We start from the raw sequence: 22,622 nt of genomic DNA, 5'->3' as shown, positions 1-22,622 counted from the left end.
GTTCTAAATTGGAGAAAGGCCAATTTTGACGGTATTAGGCAAGAACTTTCGAAAGCTGATTGGAGGCAGATGTTCGCAGGTAAAGGGACAGCTGGAAAATAGGAAGCCTTCAGAAATGAGATAACAAAAATCCAGAGAAAGTATATTCCTGTCAGGGTGAAAAGGAAGGCTGGTAGGTACTGGGAATGCTGGATGACTAATGAAATTGAGGGTTTGGTCAAGAAAAAGAAGGCAGCATATGTCGGGTATAGACAGGATAGATCGAGTGAATCCTTAGAGAAGGATAAAGGAAGTAGGAGTATACTTAAGAGGGAAATCAGGAGGGCAAAAAGGGGACATGAGATAGCTTTGGCAAATAGAATTAAGGAGAATCCAAAAGGTTTTTACAAATATATTAAGGACAAAAGGGGAACTAGGGAGAGAATAGGGCCCCTGAAAGATCAACAAGGCGGCCTTTGTGTGGAGCCACAGAAAATGGGAGAGATACTAAATGAATATTTTGCATCATTATTTACTGTGGAAAAAGATACGGAAGATATAGACCGTAGGGAGCTAGATGGTGACATCTTGCAAAATGTACAGATTACAGAGAAGGAAGTGCTGAATGTCTTGAAACGGTTAAAGGTGGATAAATCCCCAGGACCTGATCAGATGTACCCACGAATTCTGCGGGAAGCCAGAGAAGTGATTGCTGGGCCTCTTGCTGAGATATTTATTTCATCGATGGTCACAGATGAGATGCCGGAAGACTGGAGGTTGGCAAACGTGGTGCCACTGTTTAAGAAGGGTGGTAAAGACAAGCCAGGGAACTATAGACCGGTGAGCCTGACCTCAGTGGTGGGCAAGTTGTTGGAGGGAATCCTGAGGGACAGGATGTACATGTATTTGGAAAGGCAAAAAATGTTTCGGGATAGTCAACATGGCTTTGCGCTTGGGAAATCATGTCTCTCAAACTTGATTAAGTTTTTTGAAGAAGTAACAAAGAAGATTGATGAGGGCAGAGCAGTAGATGTGATCTATATGGACTTCAGTAAGGTGTTCCACAAGATTCCTCATGGGAGACTGATTAGCAAGTTTAGGTCTCATGGAATACAGGGAGAACTAGCCATTTGGATACAGAACTGGCTCAAAGGTAGAAGACAGAGCGGTGGTGGTGGAGGATTGTTTTTCAGACTGGAGGCTTGTGACCAGTGGAGTGCCACAAGGATCGATACTGGGTCCTCTACTTTTTGTCATTTACATCAATGATTTGGATGCGAGCATAAGAGGTACAGTTAGTAAGTTTGCAGATGACACCAAAATTGGAGGTGTAATGGACAGCGAAGAGGGTTACCTCAGATTACAACAGGATCTGGATCAGATGGGTCAATGGGCTGAGAAGTGGCAGATGGAGTTTAATTCAGATAAATGTGAGGTGCTGCATTTTTGGAAAGCAAATCTTAGCAGGACTTGGACACTTAATGGTAAGGTCCTATGAAGTATTGCTGAGCAAAGAGACCTTGGAATGCAGGTTCATAGCTCCTTGAAATTGGAGTTGCAGGTAGATAGGATAGTGAAGAAGGTGTTTGGTATGCTTTCGTTTATTGGTCAGAGTTGGGAGGTCATGTTGTGGCTGAACAAGACATTGGTTAGGCCACTGTTGGAATATTGCATGCAATTCTCTTCTCCTTCCTATCGGAAAGATGTTGTGAAACTTGAAAGGATTCGGAAAAGATTTACAAGGATATTGCCAGCGTTGGAGGATTTGAGCTATAGGGAGAGGCTGAACAGGCTGGGGCTGTTTTCCCTGGAGCATTGGAGGCTGAGGGGTGACCTTATAGAGGTTTACAAATTATGAGGGGCATGGATAGGGTAAATAGGCAAAGTCTTTTCCCTGGGGCCGGGGAGTCCAGAACTAGAGGGCATTGGTTTAAGGCGAGAGGGGAAAGATATAAAAGAGTCCTAAGGGGCAACGTTTTCACGCAGAGTGTGGTACGTGTATGGAATGAGCTGCCAGAGGATGTGGTGGAGGTTGTTACAATTGCAACATTTAAGAGGCATTTGGATGGGTATAGGAATAGGAAGAGTGTGGAAGGATATGGGCCGGGTGCTGGCAGGTGGGACTAGATTGAGTTGGGATATCTGGTCAGCATGGACAGGTTGAACCAAAGGGCCTGTTTCCATACTGTACATCTCTCTGACTCTATGAATGTTAGCCCATTTTGTTGTGCACTCGGAATGTACTTTATTTCAGTCAAGATAGTGAAACTTCTCTCTCTTCTCTTTCCAAGATGAATTTGACACTGGCCAATTGGAACTTGTAAGCCTGAGATTTGTTTGGTACTGAAGAATATGAAAAATATCTGTACATAGATTTGAGGCAGAGATCAGCTATGATCAAGTTAAATGGTGGAAATGGCTTGAAGGAGCCTGAAAGGCCTATTTCTGTTTTTACATTCCTGTGTTCCTTTATGATGAAATGGTGTAACACCATAAATGCAACTACATTTGAAAAATAAGCAGCAACTTGAATAACGTTCTGATTTTCTTTGTAATATACGTTTAATGAATTGATATTATTTATGTGCACTACTATTTTTGCAGGTCTACCATCATGCAGCAACAGTTTAACAGAACTGGAAAAGTGGAACATGGTTCTGTGGCATTACCTGCAATTATGCGTTCTGGAGCTGGAGGTCCAGAGAGCTTTCAGGTTGGAACAATGCCAGCAGCCCAACAACAGGTGACCAGCGGTCAGATGCACAGAGGACATATGCCTCCATTGGTAAGAAACTATATTTAAATGAATGAAGATTTTAATTATTATGCCCCTGGATTAACTCATAAAATTGCTGTTAAGAAATATTTGGAATTGGTGCATATTAATCAGGTCCCCTCTAAATTCTGCTCCACTGCCTTATGATACATGCTCCCTCAGGTATGTGGCTGATGGTTGTGCTTTCTGGATTTAATTAGTCATTAGCTCACATACATAACATTTGGTCATCGGGTGTCACATGTAGTCTATACCAAGTAAAGATGGTAGATGTTCATCCCTAAATGACATTAGTGAACGTGTTGGGTTTTTAATGACTGCCAGTGGTGATTTCACATCACCATAACTGAATCTAGCTTCATATTCCAGAATTATTAACTTATTGCCCATTAGTAGCATATCATGATTACCTTAGCCTGGACATTGTGGAGTAAGGTAGTTGGCCTTTTGCAACCATCATGTTCGTCTTGAGACCTTCAAGCCACCTACTAGTAACCCATCAAAGTAGTTGGACAAGGCAAAGTTTTCATAGATTTCCACAGGCAACTTCATCAGTTTTTGTAAACATGCAATAAAATTATTTCTTAGTCACACAGCAAAGGAGGGGAAAAGAATTACCCTTAAGGTTTTTCTGGCTCCTACCCAACAATTATTAAGTAAGCACCAAACACTTTCTGTCCATCTCTGAAGCATATTGAATTGATCTTCAGGAAAGCAGTATGTACTGGAAAATGATGGGTATCTGCGATTACAGTTGGTTGATTGGTGAAATTATTTTCTATAACTTCATAATCATAGCTTTCTTGCCTTCATGTTGGAGGACAAATTAATACCAGGTTTTAACTCTAGAAAGGACATTAGTAAAAGGTGTGTGTTGAATTTGAGTATTTACTTCTGAACATTTCAGCTGCATGTTTTATTGGGTAGTATTACTGAAATTTATTCAATAAACATTTTGGAAACCTATTTTCTTTGAAACAAAACCTTGACTTCTTTAGAGCAATATTTTGTGTGCTGCAGATTCCTTGATGAACTGCCAGTAACATTGAGAATGAATGAATGTTTTCTTTAATACAGCGTAACTAAATTGCAATTTTTATAATTTTCTTTTTTAGACATCTGCCCAGCAAGCTCTCATGGGAACTATTAATTCCAGCATGCAAGCTGTACAACAAGCAACAGCTAGTCTGGATGATGTTGATGCCTTGCCACCCCTTGGACATGATGCTGTAAGTTAATTCTGATTAATTCACTGAACCATTGTATACTTATATTTAGTAATAACTTCTTGATCTGTGTATTTAAGTGCAGGTGCATAAACTTGTGCATTCGTCAATGCTTCTAGATATGCCAAGTGAAATTAATTTAAAATGGATGTGAAGAACTCTCACCGTAGCATCATTTTGAGAACATCAGATTATTGAATTTTGGTCCACTTGACTGAAGTGTTGTGACTGCTAGTTCAAGCATTTGTTTTTTCTAAAGGACATTAAAATTATACATTGCTGGAAATAAATTTTCTTCAAACTACTCTGTTTAAGATCATGATACAAGTGTTAATAACAAATTCAGAGCTAGTCATCATCCTTTCAGAGGAATTGCAGATCTATACGCAGCAAAAGCTCTTGAGCGTTTTCCTGTTAAGTCAGTGTTTAGAGGCCACATTATAAATTGTGCAACACATAGAAAGGGAAAAATGCAAAACATCTGCGACATGCGGCCTTAATTCAACTCATAGAAACTCAATACAATGTTAATTGCTTCTATACTAATTTATTCCTCATGTAGTTGAACACACTACTCATGAAAAGACCCAGTTTTATCCCATCTGGACTACAGTGGATCTGTTCTGAATGTAGAGAGGTAGCTGGCTGCCTGAGGGAAACAAATGCGAATTTATTAACTTGAGCTGCAGAGACTTTTAGTAATTTGAATGACTGCTATGATTAGAAATATGCATACCATGATTACATATTGTATATATTCTTAATTAGAAAAGAGTCTTCTTTGTATGCATCCAACATCTATCATGAGTCAAAAGAAGAGATTGCAACCTTTAACAGGAAACAAAATGTGTTGCTGCAATACAATCCTGCAACATGGGATTCAATGTACCGATGATGAATTTCTGAACTGACAATTAAAATTAAATTGAATAAATTTTATGACATTTTAAACGCACCTAAATTTGAGGCTAAAGCAGAAAAAATGTGCTTGCTTTGGTAAGGTACAAACTGGGTAAAAACAAGGGCTGCAGATGCTGGAAACCAGAGTCTAGATTATAGTGGTGCTGGAAAAGCACAGCAGGTCAGGCAGATAATCTCTCCACTCTGCAGGCACCCTACCTCTATTCCTGATGAAGGGCTTTTGCCCGAAATGTCGATTTCCCTGCTCCTCTGATGATGCCTGACCTGCTGTGCTTTTCCAGTACCACTATAATCTAGACTTTGGTAAGGTACGCCCATTTCTCTCAATTTTTAAAAAAAAATCTCCATGATGGTCCCCATAAGCAACCAGATTTGTAAAGTTAAAAAAGACTCAACTCTTTAAGTCTGTCCTGATGGTTATGCCTGTATATCACTTGGGTGGCTTGCTACTCTACCACCTTTAGAATATCTGTAGTCCATTGTCACGTAAGACCAAAAATGGTTACAATATTCTAAATTTAAGATTTGTATTATCCAAGTGTATTGCTGATCATTTTATATTTGATGATCCTCATTATCAATCCATTTAGAGTCCATTGATGCATCACTTGAATTGAATGTGATTCCTATCTAAAGCAGCAATACAAGTTTAGCATTTTGCGGAGTGCACTATTTTGTAGCTCCGTGGTTGAGTTGAAGCTAAACATTGAGGCATTGAATGTGGCAACAGAACCTCCAAACAGAGCTTACGAAAGGCTACTGAAAATGAGGGGCTTGATTTCAGATATGGGAATTAAAAAAAAAGCTTGAAGGACTGCTAAGTAAAATGAATGAATGAATAAGTGTAATCATAACAATCTGATTTAATATGCGCATTATTTGTTGGGGAAAAGTGACAAAACGTGAGGATGTTAATAGGTATGTCCAACAGTCAAGGACAATATTCAAGATTCCAGTCTTTAAAGATCATACCCAAATAGAAAATTCACTTGACTTTGTTCTGAACAGAAAGATCTTTCTAAACTAAGCAACTCTTGGATCTGCAATGGCTATACTTTTGTAAGCAAACGTGAGGCTAACTGATTAGATTAGATTCCCTACAGTGTGGAAACATGCCCTTTGGCCCAACAAGTCCATACCGACCCTCCAAAGAGTAACCCACCCAGACCCATTTCCCTCTGACTAACGCACCTAACACTACGGGCAATTTAGCACGGCCAATCCACCTGACCTGCACATCTTTGGACTGTGGGAGGAAACCGGAGCACCCAGAGGAAACCCACGCAGACACGGGGAGAATGTGCAAACTCCACACAGACAATCGCTCAAGGCTAGAAACGAACCTGGGACCCTGATGCTGTGAGGCAGCAGTGCTACCCACTGAGCCACCGTGCTACCCCAGCTGCCTCAGTGTTAGTTAAAATGAAACAAAGAAAACCTAAAAAACCTGCAGGTGCTGGAAATCTGTAACAAAAGCAGAAATGTTTGAAGAAATGCAACAGGTCTGACAGCATCTGTGGAGAGAAAGCAAAGTTAGCATTTTGGGACCAGTGACCCTGAAATAAAAGGATTGCATAATGGTCAGCCTGGGAGAATTAATAGGTCCATGAGTAGCTGGCAATAGTAAGTTCTGGTAGTAGCCCGTGTGATGATGAGGCCTGGTGTGGGAGAGTTTGGAGAAAGGACGGAGAAAAAGGTGCTCAGCCCTAAAATTATTGAACTCCGTATTGAGTCTTAAAGGCTGTAGGATCTCCAAGTGGAAAATGAGATGCTTTTCTTCCAGTTTGTGCTATTCTATCTCATTTAGAGGAGGATACGTTGGGATAAACATCAATGAATTCTAAATAATTTGTGAGAATGCGTTGCTGTTTTAATATTTTAATAATTTTGGTGGCTTAAAAGTCCCCTACTGGATTAACAATATAATGAGAAAACTACCTTTATAGCATACAGTCCTTTAATGTTGCATGAAGCCTAACATTTGTGATAAATGTGTACTGCTTGCTAGAAGTTCAATTACTGCGTAAAATTGATATATTGTATAAACATTTTATTATTCATTTAAATCGCATTTAAATATCAACATACCATCAATGTAGATTTTAAATAATTGAATACTGATCACTTTGAGATTTACTCCAGAGTCACATTATCATTCACCAGTTGAGTTGTTATTTTGTTGCTTGAGGTGCTTGTCACGTTACAAACCATATATAAATCTGGCCTATTTCTGAAAAATACATTGATCTTGCTTTTATGCTGTTATCCAGCTCATCCTGTCAACCTAATGAATCATTGTGTCTTAATAATTCTATTGACCATGTAATTCTAATTTTATGTCAAAATAACATGGATTTGATTTTAATGTGGAAAGTTTATTGTTTTATGTTGTAGGCGTCAAAAGCATGGAGAAAAAATAAAATGGATGAATCCAAACATGAGATCCATTCACAAGTTGATGCCATTACTGCAGGCACAGCATCCGTTGTCAACCTTACTGCAGGTCAGTTGAAGAGACAAATTGTGTTATTCCAGTGTGTTTTTAGAGGATGAAATGAAATCTCGCATTTAGCAGGATCATTGGTGAGCATTTTGAAGTAATAAGGTTTGGTACAGCGAGTCAGAAAATTGTGATTGTTCTCGAAATCAAAATGGTTACAGTAAAGCAGGTGCCTGTTGAGTCCACCTTGGCAGTCTATAAGACTAGTCCTACTGTGTCAACCTTTGGTGTTGTATCAAATCATATATCTTGAGATGTTTATCCAATTCCCTTTTTTTAAAGGCCACAATTGATTCTACAACCTCTCAGGCATTACGTTCCAAATCCTAACTGCTTGTGTGTGAGCAAGAGAATTGACATTTCAGGCATAAGCCCTTCTCCTGCTCCTTGGATGCTGCTTGACCTGCTGTGCTTTCCCAGCAACACACTCTCGACTCTGATCTCCAGCATCTGCAGTCCTCACTTTCTCCTACATGCCCTCCTTGCAATAAAGGCCAACGTTCCACTTTCCTTTCTTGCAAACTTGATTATACTAGACTCTCTGTGGCTGTATCTCTCTCAATACCATTATTATAAATCCATGGGATCAATTCATCATGTGCAGCATCACGCATACTTAAAAATGAGTTTTCAGCCTGCTAAAGCTGCAAGACAGAACGATGTGCAGGCTTTAAGAACTATGCTATAGACAGAGCAAAGTTCTACAGTCGTGCCACTTTCAATTGTGAATGTGGAGGCCAACTAAAGAACTCACTGAAGGAAGACGTTCCACAAGCATTCTCAACAATGTAGGAGCTCAGCGTGTTGTGCAGAAGCATTTGGATCCATTTTCTGCTGGAAGTTCTGAGTGGATGATTCACCTTTGCTTCCTCCTGAGGTCCACTGTATTACCAATAGCTGTCTTTTTGATTCATTCCACAATCTCGAAGAAAGTCTGAATTCAGAATGAAAGCTTTGGTTCCTGACATCATCAGTAGTGCTGCAGACTCTTTGAGTCATAGAGATATAAAGCATGGAAACAGACGCTTCAGTCCAACTCGTCCATGCTGACCAGATATCGTAACCTAATCTAGTCCCACTTGCCAGCACCCAGCCGGTATCCCTCCAAACCCTTCCTGTTCATATACCCATACAGATGTCTTTTAAATGTTGCAGTGGTACTAGCCTCCACCACTGGCAGCTCATTCCATACACATACCACCCTCTGCGTGAAAAAGTTGCCCCGTAGGTCTTTTTTTTTATATATCTTTCCCCTCTCACCATAAACCTATGCCCTCTAGTTCTGGATTCCCCCACTCCAGGGAAAAGACTTTGTCCATCTATCCTATCCATGCCCGTCCTGATTTTATGAACTTTTAGAAGTTCACCCCTACAAACCTCTTGCAAACTATTCCAATACAATGACAACATGAGAATCAAATTGCTCGGATATATCCCAAAGACCTGTTTCTGTGCTTTATAACTCTGACTCTATTCTCAATCAGAACAAGATTTAAAGACATAGGCACAGGAGTTGGTCATTTAGCCCCACAAACCTGCTCTGCCATGCAATGGTATCATTACTGATCTGACACTCCTTACATCCATTTCTTGCCTTTTCCTTGATTTTCCCCGATTGACAAAGAATTTATCTATCTCAGCCTTAAAAATGTTCAAGGACTCCATCCCCACTGCTTTCAAAGAAGTTTCAAGGATTCACAACCTCAAAAGAAATTCCTCCTCTAATCTAGCCAATTGTTTCTACTTTCAGTGTTAGCAAAGTTATAGGAGAGGTCATTGGTATTTCTGTCAAAAGGCACTTACTCAGCAACAACCAGCTTACTCCTCAGTTTGGGTCTGGCGGAACAACTCAGCTCCAAAAAAAATCTACGACCAATTATTTGGCACCAGGATTTCACCCAAAACTCTCAACCTCTTCTTCTTATGGCCAGTCTTTCATCCCAGGATCCTTCCTGTAAACTTCCCCTGGACCCCCTCCAAGCCAGCACATCCCTCCAAGCCAGCACATCCCTCCAAGCCAGCACATGCACTGCCTTTCCTGCTAGACTTACCTTCCTATCAACTCTGGATTAAAGGTGCTGGAAGAGCACAGCAGTTCAGGCAGCATCCGAGGAGCAGTAAAATTGACGTTTCGGGCAAACATTTGGTCGATTTTACTGCTCCTCGGATGCTGCCTGAACTGCTGTGCTCTTCCAGCACCACTAATCCAGAATCTGGTTTCCAGCATCTGCAGTCATTGTTTTTACCTTCCTATCAACTCTGACCAACCCTCCCTCCTGTCTTTGTAGTTACCTTTACTCAATGGTAATACCACGTCATCTGGTTCCAGCTGATTCTTCATCTCAAACTGCAGGCTGAATTTTATCATATTCTGATCACAGCCCCCCAGGAGTTCTTACACCTTAAACTCTTAATCAAGTTTACGCCATTACACATCACCAAACCCAGAATTGCCTGATCCCTTGTGGACACTTCCACAAACTGCTCTAAAAGATCATCTCATGGACATTTTGCTAATACCTTTTCATGGGATCTACAAAAACTGACTTTCCCTGTCCCTTTGCATGTTGAAACCCCACATGATTATTGTAATAATGCCTTTTTTAAATGTCTTTTCTGTTTCCTGATATATTTTCTGTCCCACATCATAACTACTGCTAGGAGGATTCTACACAATTCTTATCAAGGTCCTTTTTCCTTGTGGTTTCTCTACTCTACCCACACAGATTCTACACGCTTTTACTATCACTTCTTGTATTGATTTAATTTAATTTAATTTCTTACTAACAAGGCAACCCCATCTCCACCATCTGTCAGCCTGTCCTTTCGAAAGAACATGTATTCTTATATATTTAGTTCCCAGCCCTTGCAGTCACGACTCTGTGATAACCTACAATATCGTACAAGCTCATTTACCTTGTTTTGTATATATTTATTTTGTTTCATGTACATTTAAGTATAACCCCCTCAGATCTGCGTTGACCCCCCCCCCCCCACCCACACACACGCACCTTTCTCATAGTTGACCCCTTATCTGCTGTGCCTGAAGTTAGATTCCTGACCCTTTACATATTCTGTTCTATTACTTGTTCTGGAAACTTTAATAACCTCTCCTAGGGCTGCAGTGCACCCGCCGTCACACCCCCCACCCCCACCTCACAGAACAGGAGGGTAAATAGCAATTATTTTTGAAGAATTCCTACCTCAAAAATCAAACTGAAAATGTGCCAATTAAAGTACTATTTTTAAAACCATGCTCATTTTACAGGAGATCCTCTTGATACAGACTATACAGCAGTTGGATGTGCTGTGACAACAATCTCCTCAAACTTAACTGAGATGTCAAAGGGTGTCAAACTGCTTGCAGCCCTAATGGAGGATGAGGGTGCAAATGGACAACAGCTACTGAAAGCAGCCAAGAATCTGGCATGCGCTGTGTCAGAATTACTCAAGACCGCTCAGCCAGCTTCTGCTGAGGTAAGCTATCTTCCATTCACAATTTTTATGTTAAATTATCCTTCTGATCTAAATTTGTTATTCCCACTTTGACAGATGTGCAAGGACTAATTTAACTTGAAGCTCCTTAATATGCAAGAGTTTGCGAGATTAAATTGGGCATTTGTTCTCAACTATAATTTGCAATCAATATTCATGTAATGAATATTTACTGATTCAAATTCCTAATCAATATATTTATTACTCGCTGCTGGAAAGATAAAACAGAGAAGATAATTCATTATTTACAGCCTTCTGATCAAATTTACCCAATGAATTATTTAAAATGTAGCTTATTTAAGTCACCAATCATTGTGAAGTGTTAAAGACGCAAACAATTGATAGGTTGAGCAAATATTGATGTTTAACAGCCCCTATAGTTAGACCACTCCTTTTGGCTAAAGTCAATATTCTGCCACAGGTAGAATTTGAGTTTTCTTTTCCAATTAGATACAGAAGTTTGAGGTTTGATATTTTACATTTCAGCCTCGCCAGGTCCTGCTTACTGCTGCTGGGACTGTTGGTCAAACAAGTGGTGAGCTTCTCCATCAGATTGGGGAAAGTGACGCAGATCCACGGTTCCAGGTAAGTGCTAACCTCTATAAGACTCATTTCAAATGTCATTTACCAAACATTAGTAATTTAAATTATTGATCTGATAGCATTGTTGGAAATTTATAAATCCTTTGTACAGTTTTCCGTAGGTGCGCAAAAATACGCAAGGAATATGTCAGGTGTTGCTTTCAAAACGGTAATTGTAGTTCATTGAGCCATTTCATTGAATAAAGCAATTTGCTGTAATTTTTTTCCAAATATATAATCAAGATTGTCAATAACATTAAATCTCAGAAATTATACTAACTGATTCAAATGGAAATTAGATTACATTTTCCTCTAGTAATTGTGAAATAAAACTGCTTTGCAAATATTCCATCTTGCATTGTTTGAAACTGACTGGTGTAGCTCTGGCAAAATGTTGTCTGGCAATGCTGATTGGACAGAGTTCTTCAGTGAATCCAACTTGCTGGGCAAGGTAGTTCACTTTACAGGTGCAAATGCCCTGTGTAAGGACTGCTCTTATTAAGATATGTAACATGGAGAATAAAAAAAATCTAATTGTTAACTTGTGTAGGACTGTAGTTACATTTATGGGGCAGGACCTTTCAGGATGGTGATCCTCTCAATCTGTGCTATTTTCCTTATATGCTTCCTTAAGAGCTGTACCATGTTGAAATGCTGGTAACAATGTGATAAGAATAAAACTGTTTCCTTAACCAAGGAGATTTGCCAAGGGGCCACATGATAGACTGTGAAATGAAATAAGAGCCCCTCTTATTAGAGGCATACTGGTATGGATAGTGAATTGGCTGACTGGCAGAAGGCAGAGAGTGAGGCTAAAAGGGTAATTTTCAGGATGGCAGGATTTTGCAGGGTTAAGTGTTGGGGCTGCAACAATTTGTATTATACATCTAACAAGCCGGATGAGGGTACTTTTGCTAAGTTTGCAGATGAGACAAATTAAAGGTGGAGGGACAGGTAGTGCTGAGGATGTGGGGAGGCTGCAGAAGAACTTGGACAGGGGAGTGTGGGCAAAGAAGTGGCAGAGGAAATGCGATGTGGGAAAGTGTGAGGTTATGCACTTTGTTAGGAAGAATACACGACTATTTACTAAATGGGGAAAGGCTTCAGAAATAAGAAGCTCAAAGGGACTTGGCAATCCTAAATCAGGATTCTGTTAAGGTTCGTGTGCAGTTTCAGTTGGCAAATGCAATATTAGCATTCATTTCAAGAAGACTAGAATATAAAAGAGGTGATGTACTGCTGAGGCTGTACAAGGCTTTGATCAGACTGCATTTTGAATATTGAGTGTAGTTTTGGGCCTTGTATCGTAAGGGAGGTTGTGCTGGTGTTGAAGGGGATCAAAAGGAATGATCACAGGTTTGGAGGGCTTGTCATATGAGGAGTGGCTGAGGAATTTTGGTCTGTATCTGAGGGACTTTAGAAGGGTGAGGGGGGAAATCTAATTGAAACTTCCAGAATACTGAGAGGCCTGGATAGAGTGGGCTTAGAGAGAGACTAGGACCCAAGCCACAGCCTTAGAGTAAAAGGAAGACCTTTTAGAACAGAGATAAAGAGGAACTTCTTCAGCCAGAGAGTGGTGAATCTATGGAATTCACTGCTATAGAAGACTGTGGAGGCCTGGTCATTGAATATTTTTAGGACTGAGATAGATAGGTTCTTGATTGTCAAAGGGATCAAAGGTTGCAGAGAGAAAGCAGGAGAATGGGGTTGAGCAGACTTGATAGGTTGAATGGCCTTATTTCTGCTCCTGTATCTTATGATTTTAGTCCCAGAAGACCATAAGGCTGCTCTCTCATTAGAGAGATGACTGGCAGTAGCTTAACCACACATCAGGTGAGCGGCAACGTTCAGAAGGTGAGACCTCCATGGTAACCTCAGCTGATATGGGAATTGAACCTGAGGTGTTAGTGCAAACCAACTATCCTGCCAACTGAGCTAACTGTGACCCCCTCCCACCCTGCCATAAGACATAGGAGCACATTAGACCATTCACCTGCTCCATCATTCGATCGTGGCTGATGTGTTTCTCAGTAGCTTTCTCCTGCCTTCTTCCTATATACCTTGAGCCCCTTACTATCTATCTCTGTCATAAATACAGTATTACAACTTAGTTTCCACAGCCTTCTGCAGCAAAAACTTCCACAAATTCACCACTCTTTCATTGAAGAAATCCCTCCCCATCTCTAAAGGATCATCCCTCCATTCTGAAGATGTACTCTCAGATCCTAGTCTCTCCTCCTCGTGGAAATATCCTCCCAACATCCACTCTGTCCACACCATTCAGTATTCTGTAAGCTTCAATTAGATCCCCTCCTCATCCTTCTAAACTCCATCGCTTATAGGCACAGAGTCCTCAAATGTTCCTCATATGCTAAGCTTCTCACTCCTGGGACTTTTCTTGTGAACCTCCTCTGAACCCGCTCCAGGGACAGTACATCCTTCCTGAGATTTGGGGCCCAAAGTAGTTCACAATACTCCAAATGTGGTCTGATCAGAGCCTTATAGAGCCTCAGAAGTACATCTCTGCTTTTATATTCCAGTCCCCTCAAAACAAATGCCAACATTGCGTTTGCCTTCCTAACTGCTGACTCAACCTGCAAGTTTACCTTGAGAGAATCCTGGACTAGAACTCCCAAAACCCCAAGTCTCTGCACTACCTATCTTTTGTATCGTCTGCAAATTTATCCAGAATGTCCTCAGTTCCTTCATCTAGATCATTCATGTATGAAGTGAAAAGTTGTGGTCCCAATACTGACCCTTGTGGATCACCACATGTCACTGGGTGCCATCCTCAGAAGGACCCTTTTAACTCCACACTCTGCTTCTGCTAGACAGCCAATCTTTTATCAATGCTAGCACCTTGTGTCTAACATCGTGGGCCATTATCTTACTCAGCAGCCTCCTGTGCAGCACCTTATCAAAAACCTTATTGAAGTCTAGAGAGATAACATCCATTGGCTCTTCTTTGTCTAATCTGTTTGTTACTTCTTCAAAGAATTCTAGCAGATTTGCTAGGCATGACCTCCCCTTGATGAAACCATGCTGACTTTGCCCTATTTTACCATGCACTTCCAAGTAGTCAGAAATCTCATCCTTCACAATGGATTCCAGGGTCTTACCCATGACTGAGGTTTGGCTAATTGGCCTGCAATGTTCCATCTTTTGCCTTACTCCCTTTTAAACTATGTTGACACCATCTAGATTAATGGATTAGAAGTGATCAGGAATGACTTGGAAAGAAGGTGAATCAGAGCAGAGTGAAAGTTAAATTAGAGGAGGTAAATTAGAGGAAAAGAAAGGTGGGCAAGATTTCAGTGACACAAGCAAAGCAGCATAAAACCTTGTGCAAGTTTTAGTAATTCACAACTTCCCAAGCTCTTTAATTATTTGAGCTTCCTGGATGATTTGTATATAAATAAGATATTGTTCACAGGCTGTTATTTTTCCAGCAAATTGTGGCCCAAACTCTTCTCAATCAGCATTCGTTAGAGGCAAGTCTTAAAGATCTGAATGTTGTACTGATCTTGAGTGTAGAATTTCAGAGTGCTTAGAATGCCTAGAACAGAAAATGTCTTAATTTCGAAAGCTGGACTAATTTAGTTTCATTCAGATCAAATGAACTAAGTCAGTTTGATGCATTAGCAGCACCAATGATCAAAATATCAGCAGTTAATCACCCCTGCAGTGATCAAGTAATCCCAGTGCATGTCGGGATAAGTGCAAAGTCTTAATTTAGCTCAAATTTGTGACAAATTAATACATTCCTTTTTGATTAATTTTATTTGCATTGCTTCAATCCTTTTTTTAAATGCTGTTATCATGGAATCATTATTTTAACCTGGCTTTAAATTGTATCTATAGCTAGAAATACTGGGCGGGCGGGTGGAGGAGAAAACTGTATAAAATTTACTAAAATGTTTTATACAGAACATATTTGTATTGTCAAGTTAGCCTGATGTATTATGTAAAAGTAGTCTGCAGTCAAAGTAGAGCAAATTCAGTTAGTTAGTGTCATTAAAACTAGACACTGCTTTTCAATGTTTGGAATAACTGTCATCTATGTTGACAGTGTAATTGCCTCAAAATTAGCAAGCAGTAGTACATGCCGTGACTTTCCCTTTTCTGATAACTTATAGGACATGCTTATGCAATTGGCCAAAGCTGTAGCAAATGCAGCAGCAGCTTTGGTCCTGAAGGCAAAGAATGTGGCTCAAAAAGCAGAAGATTCCGGATTACAGAACCGTGTCATTGCAGCGGCAACGCAGTGTGCGCTTTCCACATCACAACTGGTAGCTTGCACTAAGGTAGGTTTTGAGCATTATTGGTTCCAAACAAAGCTTACAGCATTTCATTTGAATCTTCACAACTTCAGCTCATCTTAGTTTGAGTTTTAATTATCTAAATTCCATGGCAGAAGGGTGCAGTTGTAATTAGTTCTGGCTAACGTGATCTGTTTATTACGTGAAGTAAATGTTGTTGCAGAAGTCGAGGATTTAGCTGCTTTTATTAATAGAAAGTGGTGTTTGTTAAATCAGATTCACCTAACTGTCCTTTATTCAATTACCAGGTGTAATTTTTAACATACCTTCACTCTTTACAGGTAGTAGCTCCAACTATTAGCTCCCCTGTCTGCCAGGAGCAACTAATTGAAGCTGGAAAACTAGTTGCTAAATCAGTGGAGGGATGTGTGGAAGCCTCTCAGGCAGCAACAAATGATGAGCAGCTGCTGAAACAAGTTGGTGTGGCAGCCACTGCTGTGACACAGGCACTGAATGACCTGTTGCAACATATCAAGCTCTATGCCCATGGAGGACACCCACTAGGACGTTATGATCAGGCGACTGACACTATTCTAACAGTGACAGAAAACATTTTCAGCTCCATGGGGGATGCTGGTAAGGAAACTGTTTCTTTGAACAGCCCATGCTAATATGAAATGAAGAAAATCTATAGTCATTAAATGTGAAATGAACCTGATAGATAAAAGCATTGCTACCTTAAAGATTTCTAAAAATGCTGATTCAATTTGATGGTTGTCCAAATCTTCTGTTAGTTTCAGTGAAGTAATGCTGAGTTCTATATGCATTAATTTGTTTGCATTTCTAATTGTTAATCTTCTGCCATTTGTTGTGAAGGCATTGAGCCATTCCTGGATATGATTCCATAGATGGCAACATCCTCCAGTACCTTGTTCACTTGCCATTCTTGATATGTTAGCCTGAGTTCAGTATGAATAGCCCAATTTAACAATATAGTGTGCATTCTTTCATAATGAGTGGATGAACAGTAATTAGTACATGGTCATTGGATCACATATTTGTGTCTGCCCAACCTTCAGTCACTGAGACAATTTAAGATTCACTAATAACACTCCAAACTGGATTGGCTAGTACCCTGTAGATTAAGGATTCAATCTAAGACTTTCCTCATCTGAAATCTTTCAGCTATTCACTATCTTACATGTGAACATACAAGCAGGAGCAGACCAATTAGTCCCTTGAGTTGCTCCATCATTCAATAAGGTGTGGCTAATCAGGAATCTGTTTACCTCCCATCCACCTTTAAAATATTCCATGATTATTCTTCCACTGCCTTTTGAGGGAGAGGTTTCCAAAGGCTCCCGGCCCTCTGATAAATAATTTCTCCTCATCTGTGTCTTAAATGGGTAACATCTTATTTTTAAACAGTGAACCCTGGTTGTACATCCTCTCATAGGAGAAAGCGTTCTTTCCGCAACCATCCTGTCAAGGCCCATTAGAATCTAGTACATTTCAATCAAGTTTCCTTACTCTTAACTCCAGCAGGTGTAAGCTTTGCCTATCCAAGGATGCATGTTAGATTGCTCAGAGGTAAGGGAGCAAATTATGGAGCCATTGACTGAAATGTTTCAAGCCTCTCTGAACACAGGATCTATCCCTGGGTACTGGAGGTTTGCAGGTCTGATGCTGTTGTTTAAGGAAGGGACAAAAGGAAATTTCAGACTTTACATTACATTACATTATATTACAGCGTGGAAACAGGCCCTTCGGCCCAACAAGTCCACACCGACCCTCCGAAGCGCAACCCATCCATACCCCTACATACCCCTACCCTTACCTAACACTATGGGCAATTTAGCATGGCCAATTCACCTAACCTGCACATCTTTGGACTGTGGGAGGAAACCGGAGCACCCGGAGGAAACCCACGCAGACACGGGGAGAACGTGCAAACTCCACACAGTCAGTCGCCTGAGGTGGGAATTGAACCCGGGTCTCTGGCGCTGTGAGGCAGCAGTGCTAACCACTGTGCCACCGTGCCGCCCACAAATTGTTCACTTGATATCAATACTGGGAAAACTGATGGAAGCCATAATACGGGATAAGAAAAGTATGCACTTAAGGAAAAAAATAAGTTAACACTAGACAGGCAACATGGTTTTGTCAAGGACAAGTCATGTCTGACTGTTGTAATTGAGCTCTTTGAGGTCATATAGGCAATGGATGTTGTATATTTGTACTATTAGAAAGCATCTAATATGGAACCACATGGTAGGTTGGTTAGCAAGTTAGAAATGTTTGGGATTAATGAATCCTTGACAGGATGGATAGGGTAGGTATAGATGGGCATTTCTAAGCCAGGAGACAAATTGAAAGTGGTGTTCCCCAGGGATCAGTGTTGGGACCCTTGCTTTTTCTGATTATATATAAATGATCTGGATATGGGTGTTGAGGGCTACATCTGTAAATTGGCTGGCACCTGGCAGATAAATTTTGATGCAGAGAAATGAGAGGTAATACGTTTTGAGGTAGAAGAAACATGGAGAGACAATACAGTCCACATTCCACTAGTTGTGTGGTAATCAGAACTGTATGCAGTATTCCAAACTTGGCCTAACCAAAGTTCCATACAGCTGCAACATGACTTGCCATTTTTTAAACTCTGCCTTGACTGATGAAGACAAGCACTCCATATGCTGCCTTTACTACCTTATCCACTTGTGTTGCTACTTTCAGGGAACTGTGAACCTGTAAGCTTGGATCCATATGTTAATGTTTCTTAGGATTCTACCATTTACTGTATACTTCCCTCCTGCATTAGACCTGTCAAAATACACCTCCTTGCATTTTTCTGGATTAAATTCCATCTGACATTTCTCCAGCCAGTCCATATCTTGCTATATCCTTTAGAAATCCTCCTCATTATCTGCAGCTTCCCCAACCTTTGTGTCATCCACACCGACCACCTACATTCTTCTCCAAATTATTTATTTATTTAACAAACAGCAGTGATCCCTGCAGAATACCACAGATCGTCAGTCAAAATAACACCCTTCCACTGCTACTGTTTATCTACTTTGACCAAGCCATTTCTGTGCTGAAAATGTGTTGCTGGAAAAGCGCAGCAGGTCAGGCAGCATCCAGGGAACAGGAGAATTGACGTTTCGGGCATAAGCCCTTCTTCAGGAAGGGCTTATGCCCGAAACGTCGATTCTCCTGTTCCCTGGATGCTGCCTGACCTGCTGGGCTTTTCCAGCAACACATTTTCAGCTCTGATCTCCAGCATCTGCAGACCTCACTTTCTCCTCAAGCCATTTCTGTCGCCATTTTACCAGCTGACCACAGATCCCATGTGATCTGACCTTTTTGTATCAGCCTTCCATGTGGAAACATGTCAATACCTTGCTAAAGACATTCACCGCTCTAACCTGATCAATCATCTTTGTCACTTGCTCAAAAAAAGCTCAATCAAGTTTGAGATGAGATATCCCCCTTCCTCAGTTGGGCTGCAAGTGCGTCTTTGGTTAACACTACTGTCTCAGCGCCAGGAACCCATGTTCAGTTCCACCCTCGGGCAACAGTGTAGAGTTTGCACATTCTTTCTGTATCCACGTGGGTTTCCTCCAGTGCTCTGGTTTCCTCCCGAAGTCCAAAGATGTGCAGGTTAGGTGGATTGGCCATGCTAAATTGCCCGTAGTGTCCAGGGATCTGAGGGCTGGGTGAAATAGCCCTGGAAAATGCATGATTGGTGTGGACTGGATGGGCTGAATTGCCTGCTTCCACATTTTAAGGATTCTATGATAGCATACAAAGCCATGCTGCCTGTCGCTAATAGGTCCACATTTTTCCAAATGTGAATAAATGCTGTCCCCAAGAATCATCAGAGATTTTCCTGCTGCTGATGTAATGCTCAATGACCTGTGATTTCCCGGAATATCTATGTTGCCTTTCTTAAACAAAGGAATAACATTGACTATTCTCGAGTCCTCTGGGACCTCACTGACTAAAGAGGATGCAATGATCACATACAAAGTCCCAACAATTTCTTCCGGTGCATCCCTCAGTATAATGGGATTGTACCCATCAGTCCTGGGGACTGTCTACCTTAATTATTTTTAAAACACCTAACACCGCCTGTTTTATATTGACATGCCCCAGAATATCAACAGTTCTCTAGATTCATCATCCATCATCTTTGTTTGTGATTACAATGCAAAATATGCATTGAATACCTCACCCATATCCTCCAGCTCTAGCGTAAATTTCCTCCCTTTATCTTTGAGTGGACCTACCCTTTGCCTGGCTACACTCTTGCTCCCTTTTATAGGTTAAGAACAAAGTCCTGAGAATCTTCCTTAATACGGGTTTACCAAGGTCATTTCATGGCTTTTCCTACAAGACATTTCTGTTGAGTGTGTCCTGACATCAAATAGACTGGGCCAAGAGAGGAATTGACTGCCACCTTGTTGGGTAGTTATGGGTTGGGCAGTAAGTCTAGGCATGGCCAGCAGCGACACACCACATCGCATGAATGAACAATAGATATTATAAAAATTGAAGACCCAGCACTGATCCACGTGGCACACACTTTGAAGGTGTTAAATAAAGTTCCAGTCAAGCGAACTGCTTTGTTTTGGATTGTGTCAAGATTCTTAAATGTTGTTAATTGTACTAATCCAGGCAAGTTAACAGTCGAAAAGTGTGGTGTTGGAAAAGCACGGCTGGTCAGGCAGCATCCGAGGAGCAGGAGAGTCGAGCTTTATCAGGAAGACCTTATACTCAAAACGTCGACTCTCCTGCTCCTTGAATGCTGCCTGACCGGCTGTGCTTTTTCAGCAACACATTTTTGGACTCTGACCACCAGTATCTGCAGTCCTCACTTTCTCCTAGTATTCCATCACATTCTTGGCTTGTGCCATGTAGGTGGTGAATTGGTATTGGGGATTCAGGAGTTAAGGTACTTAGTACTCTGACCTGCTTTTGCAGGCACAGTAGTTATATGGTTCAAATTCTGGTCAATGGTAACCCTCATCGGCTGTTTGTAATGGAGGATTCAGCAATGGGAGTAACTTTGAATGCCATGAAGGAGTAGTTAGATTCTTTTTTTTTGTTGGAGGTGGTTACTGTCTGCAGTTGTGTGGCATAAATGTTACTTATTACTTCTCAGCCCAGTCCTGGATGTTGTCCAGGATGTTGGATATATACTGCTTTAGTATCTGAGGAGTCACAGATGGTGCTGAATATTGTGAAATGATCAGTGAACATTCCCATTTCTGACCTTTTTTGATGGAGGGAGGATTCTTGATGCAATGGAAATGGGTTCGGCCATAGACATTACCCTTTTGAACTCCTATGGTGTTGTCCTAGAGCCAATACGCTTGCTGGAATGATAACACTGTTAGGACTCCTGTTTCTTGATATCATGCTGAGTGAATTGAATTGATTGGAGGCTGGCATTCACGATGCTGGGTCCCTCGGGTGGAGGCCAAGATGGATCATCCACACAGCATTTCTGGCCAAAGGTGAATGCAAATACTTAAGCATTGATATGTTGGTCTCCCTCATTATTGATGGTGAGAATGGTTGTGGAACCATCTCCTCCTGTTCACTTGTGAATTGTCCTCCTCCATTCATGACAATATGTGGAAGACTGCAAAGCTTTGGTGTGGTGTCTTGGTTGTGGAGTTGCTCAGCCCTGTCTATTGCATGCTACTTCCACTGTTTGGCACCATAATAGTTCCATGTTGTAACTTCATCTGGTTGACACTATATTTTTGGGTATGTCAGCTTCTGCTGCTGCTTCTGACCTGCCATCCCACCGTCTCATTGAACCAGGGTTGATTTCCAGGCTTGATGGTGATAGAGTGGGGAAGGTGTTGGTCTACAGGGTTATAGATTGTATTTGAATGTAATTCAGCTGCTGCTGATGTTGTAGAGTATCTCATGAAAGACCAGTTTTAAGTAACAAAATTTAAATCTTTCCCCTTTAGTGCAGTGTTTATGCCACAGTATGAATGTGAAGATGGGACTTCATTTTTAAAAGATCGTGCAGTAGGCACTTCTATTGATAGTGACATGAATAGAACATCTGCAACACTAATTGGTGAGGGTGAGCTCTACCCTTCTGTCAGTTCCCTCAGAAGCTGCTGCAGATCCGAATGGAACCCCATTTAACGTAACAGATCCTTTGGTACTATGATGAAGTGTAAGCTTAAATTAAAGGGCCTACCCCTGCTCTTCCTTTGCTGTGTTTTTGTTATGAACTTCTGGTGTGAGGCCTGAACCCCTGGCTATCAGAGTTCAAAATGAGATTGATACCACTAAGCCAAGGTTCGCACACCATGATAAGAATACAACTGACCTTGCTTTTGGAATCTTAATTGAATATTAAACATGATACATGAACTCCTTCCTTCCCAAAATAGGTGAGATGGTGCGACAAGCTAGAATTCTGGCTCAGGCTACATCTGACTTGGTGAATGCTATTAAAGCTGATGCTGAAGGTGAATCTGATCTTGAGAACTCCAGAAAACTGCTCTCTGCAGCCAAACTATTGGCTGATGCAACAGCTAAGATGGTGGAAGCTGCAAAGGTAATACTAAGATTTTCTGATGTAGTGTTGGACTGGGGTGGACAAAGTCAAAAGTCACACGACACTGTGTTGTAGCAACCTGAAGGAGGGGTGGGGCTCTGAAAGCTTGTGGTTTCAAATAAACTGTTGACTATAACCCAGTGTCGAGTGATTTAAAATGTTCTGAACTCTTGTATTTTGAGGGCTTTCTATATGAGCATGTTTCCCAACTTTAGAAAGTGAGTCTGCGTTGGACGTGTAATATATCAAGGTAATTATTTTTGTGATGGCCTTTTTCTCTTTGACACTACCT

At 41.0% G+C, this 22,622-nt stretch overlaps 1 protein-coding gene across 8 annotated transcripts in view; it reads left to right on the top strand.

Moving 5' to 3' along the window:
* The window catches only part of LOC122548542 (talin-1), a 257,387-nt gene that overhangs the window by 153,243 nt on the left and 81,522 nt on the right, over positions 1-22,622 (top strand). For 7 of the 8 annotated variants that reach the window (XM_087989742.1, XM_087989756.1, XM_087989764.1 and 4 more), the window contains 9 exons: positions 2,584-2,764; positions 3,871-3,984; positions 7,297-7,405; positions 10,671-10,879; positions 11,384-11,482; positions 11,592-11,648; positions 15,616-15,787; positions 16,084-16,374; positions 22,164-22,330. In XM_087989742.1, the coding sequence (XP_087845868.1) occupies positions 2,584-2,764; positions 3,871-3,984; positions 7,297-7,405; positions 10,671-10,879; positions 11,384-11,482; positions 11,592-11,648; positions 15,616-15,787; positions 16,084-16,374; positions 22,164-22,330 (1,399 nt within the window). The remainder of the gene's footprint in view (positions 1-2,583; positions 2,765-3,870; positions 3,985-7,296; positions 7,406-10,670; positions 10,880-11,383; positions 11,483-11,591; positions 11,649-15,615; positions 15,788-16,083; positions 16,375-22,163; positions 22,331-22,622) is intronic. The other variant, XM_087989771.1, reaches the window with a different exon arrangement.

This window comes from Chiloscyllium plagiosum, unplaced genomic scaffold (genome assembly GCF_037043375.1).
Source record: "Chiloscyllium plagiosum isolate Xiang-an unplaced genomic scaffold, Cpla_swu_hap1 HiC_scaffold_1, whole genome shotgun sequence".
In the NCBI taxonomy this organism is placed as follows: domain Eukaryota; kingdom Metazoa; phylum Chordata; class Chondrichthyes; order Orectolobiformes; family Hemiscylliidae; genus Chiloscyllium; species Chiloscyllium plagiosum.
Note: the sequence above shows the minus strand (reverse complement) of the source record. Positions and strands in the feature narration are given on the sequence as shown.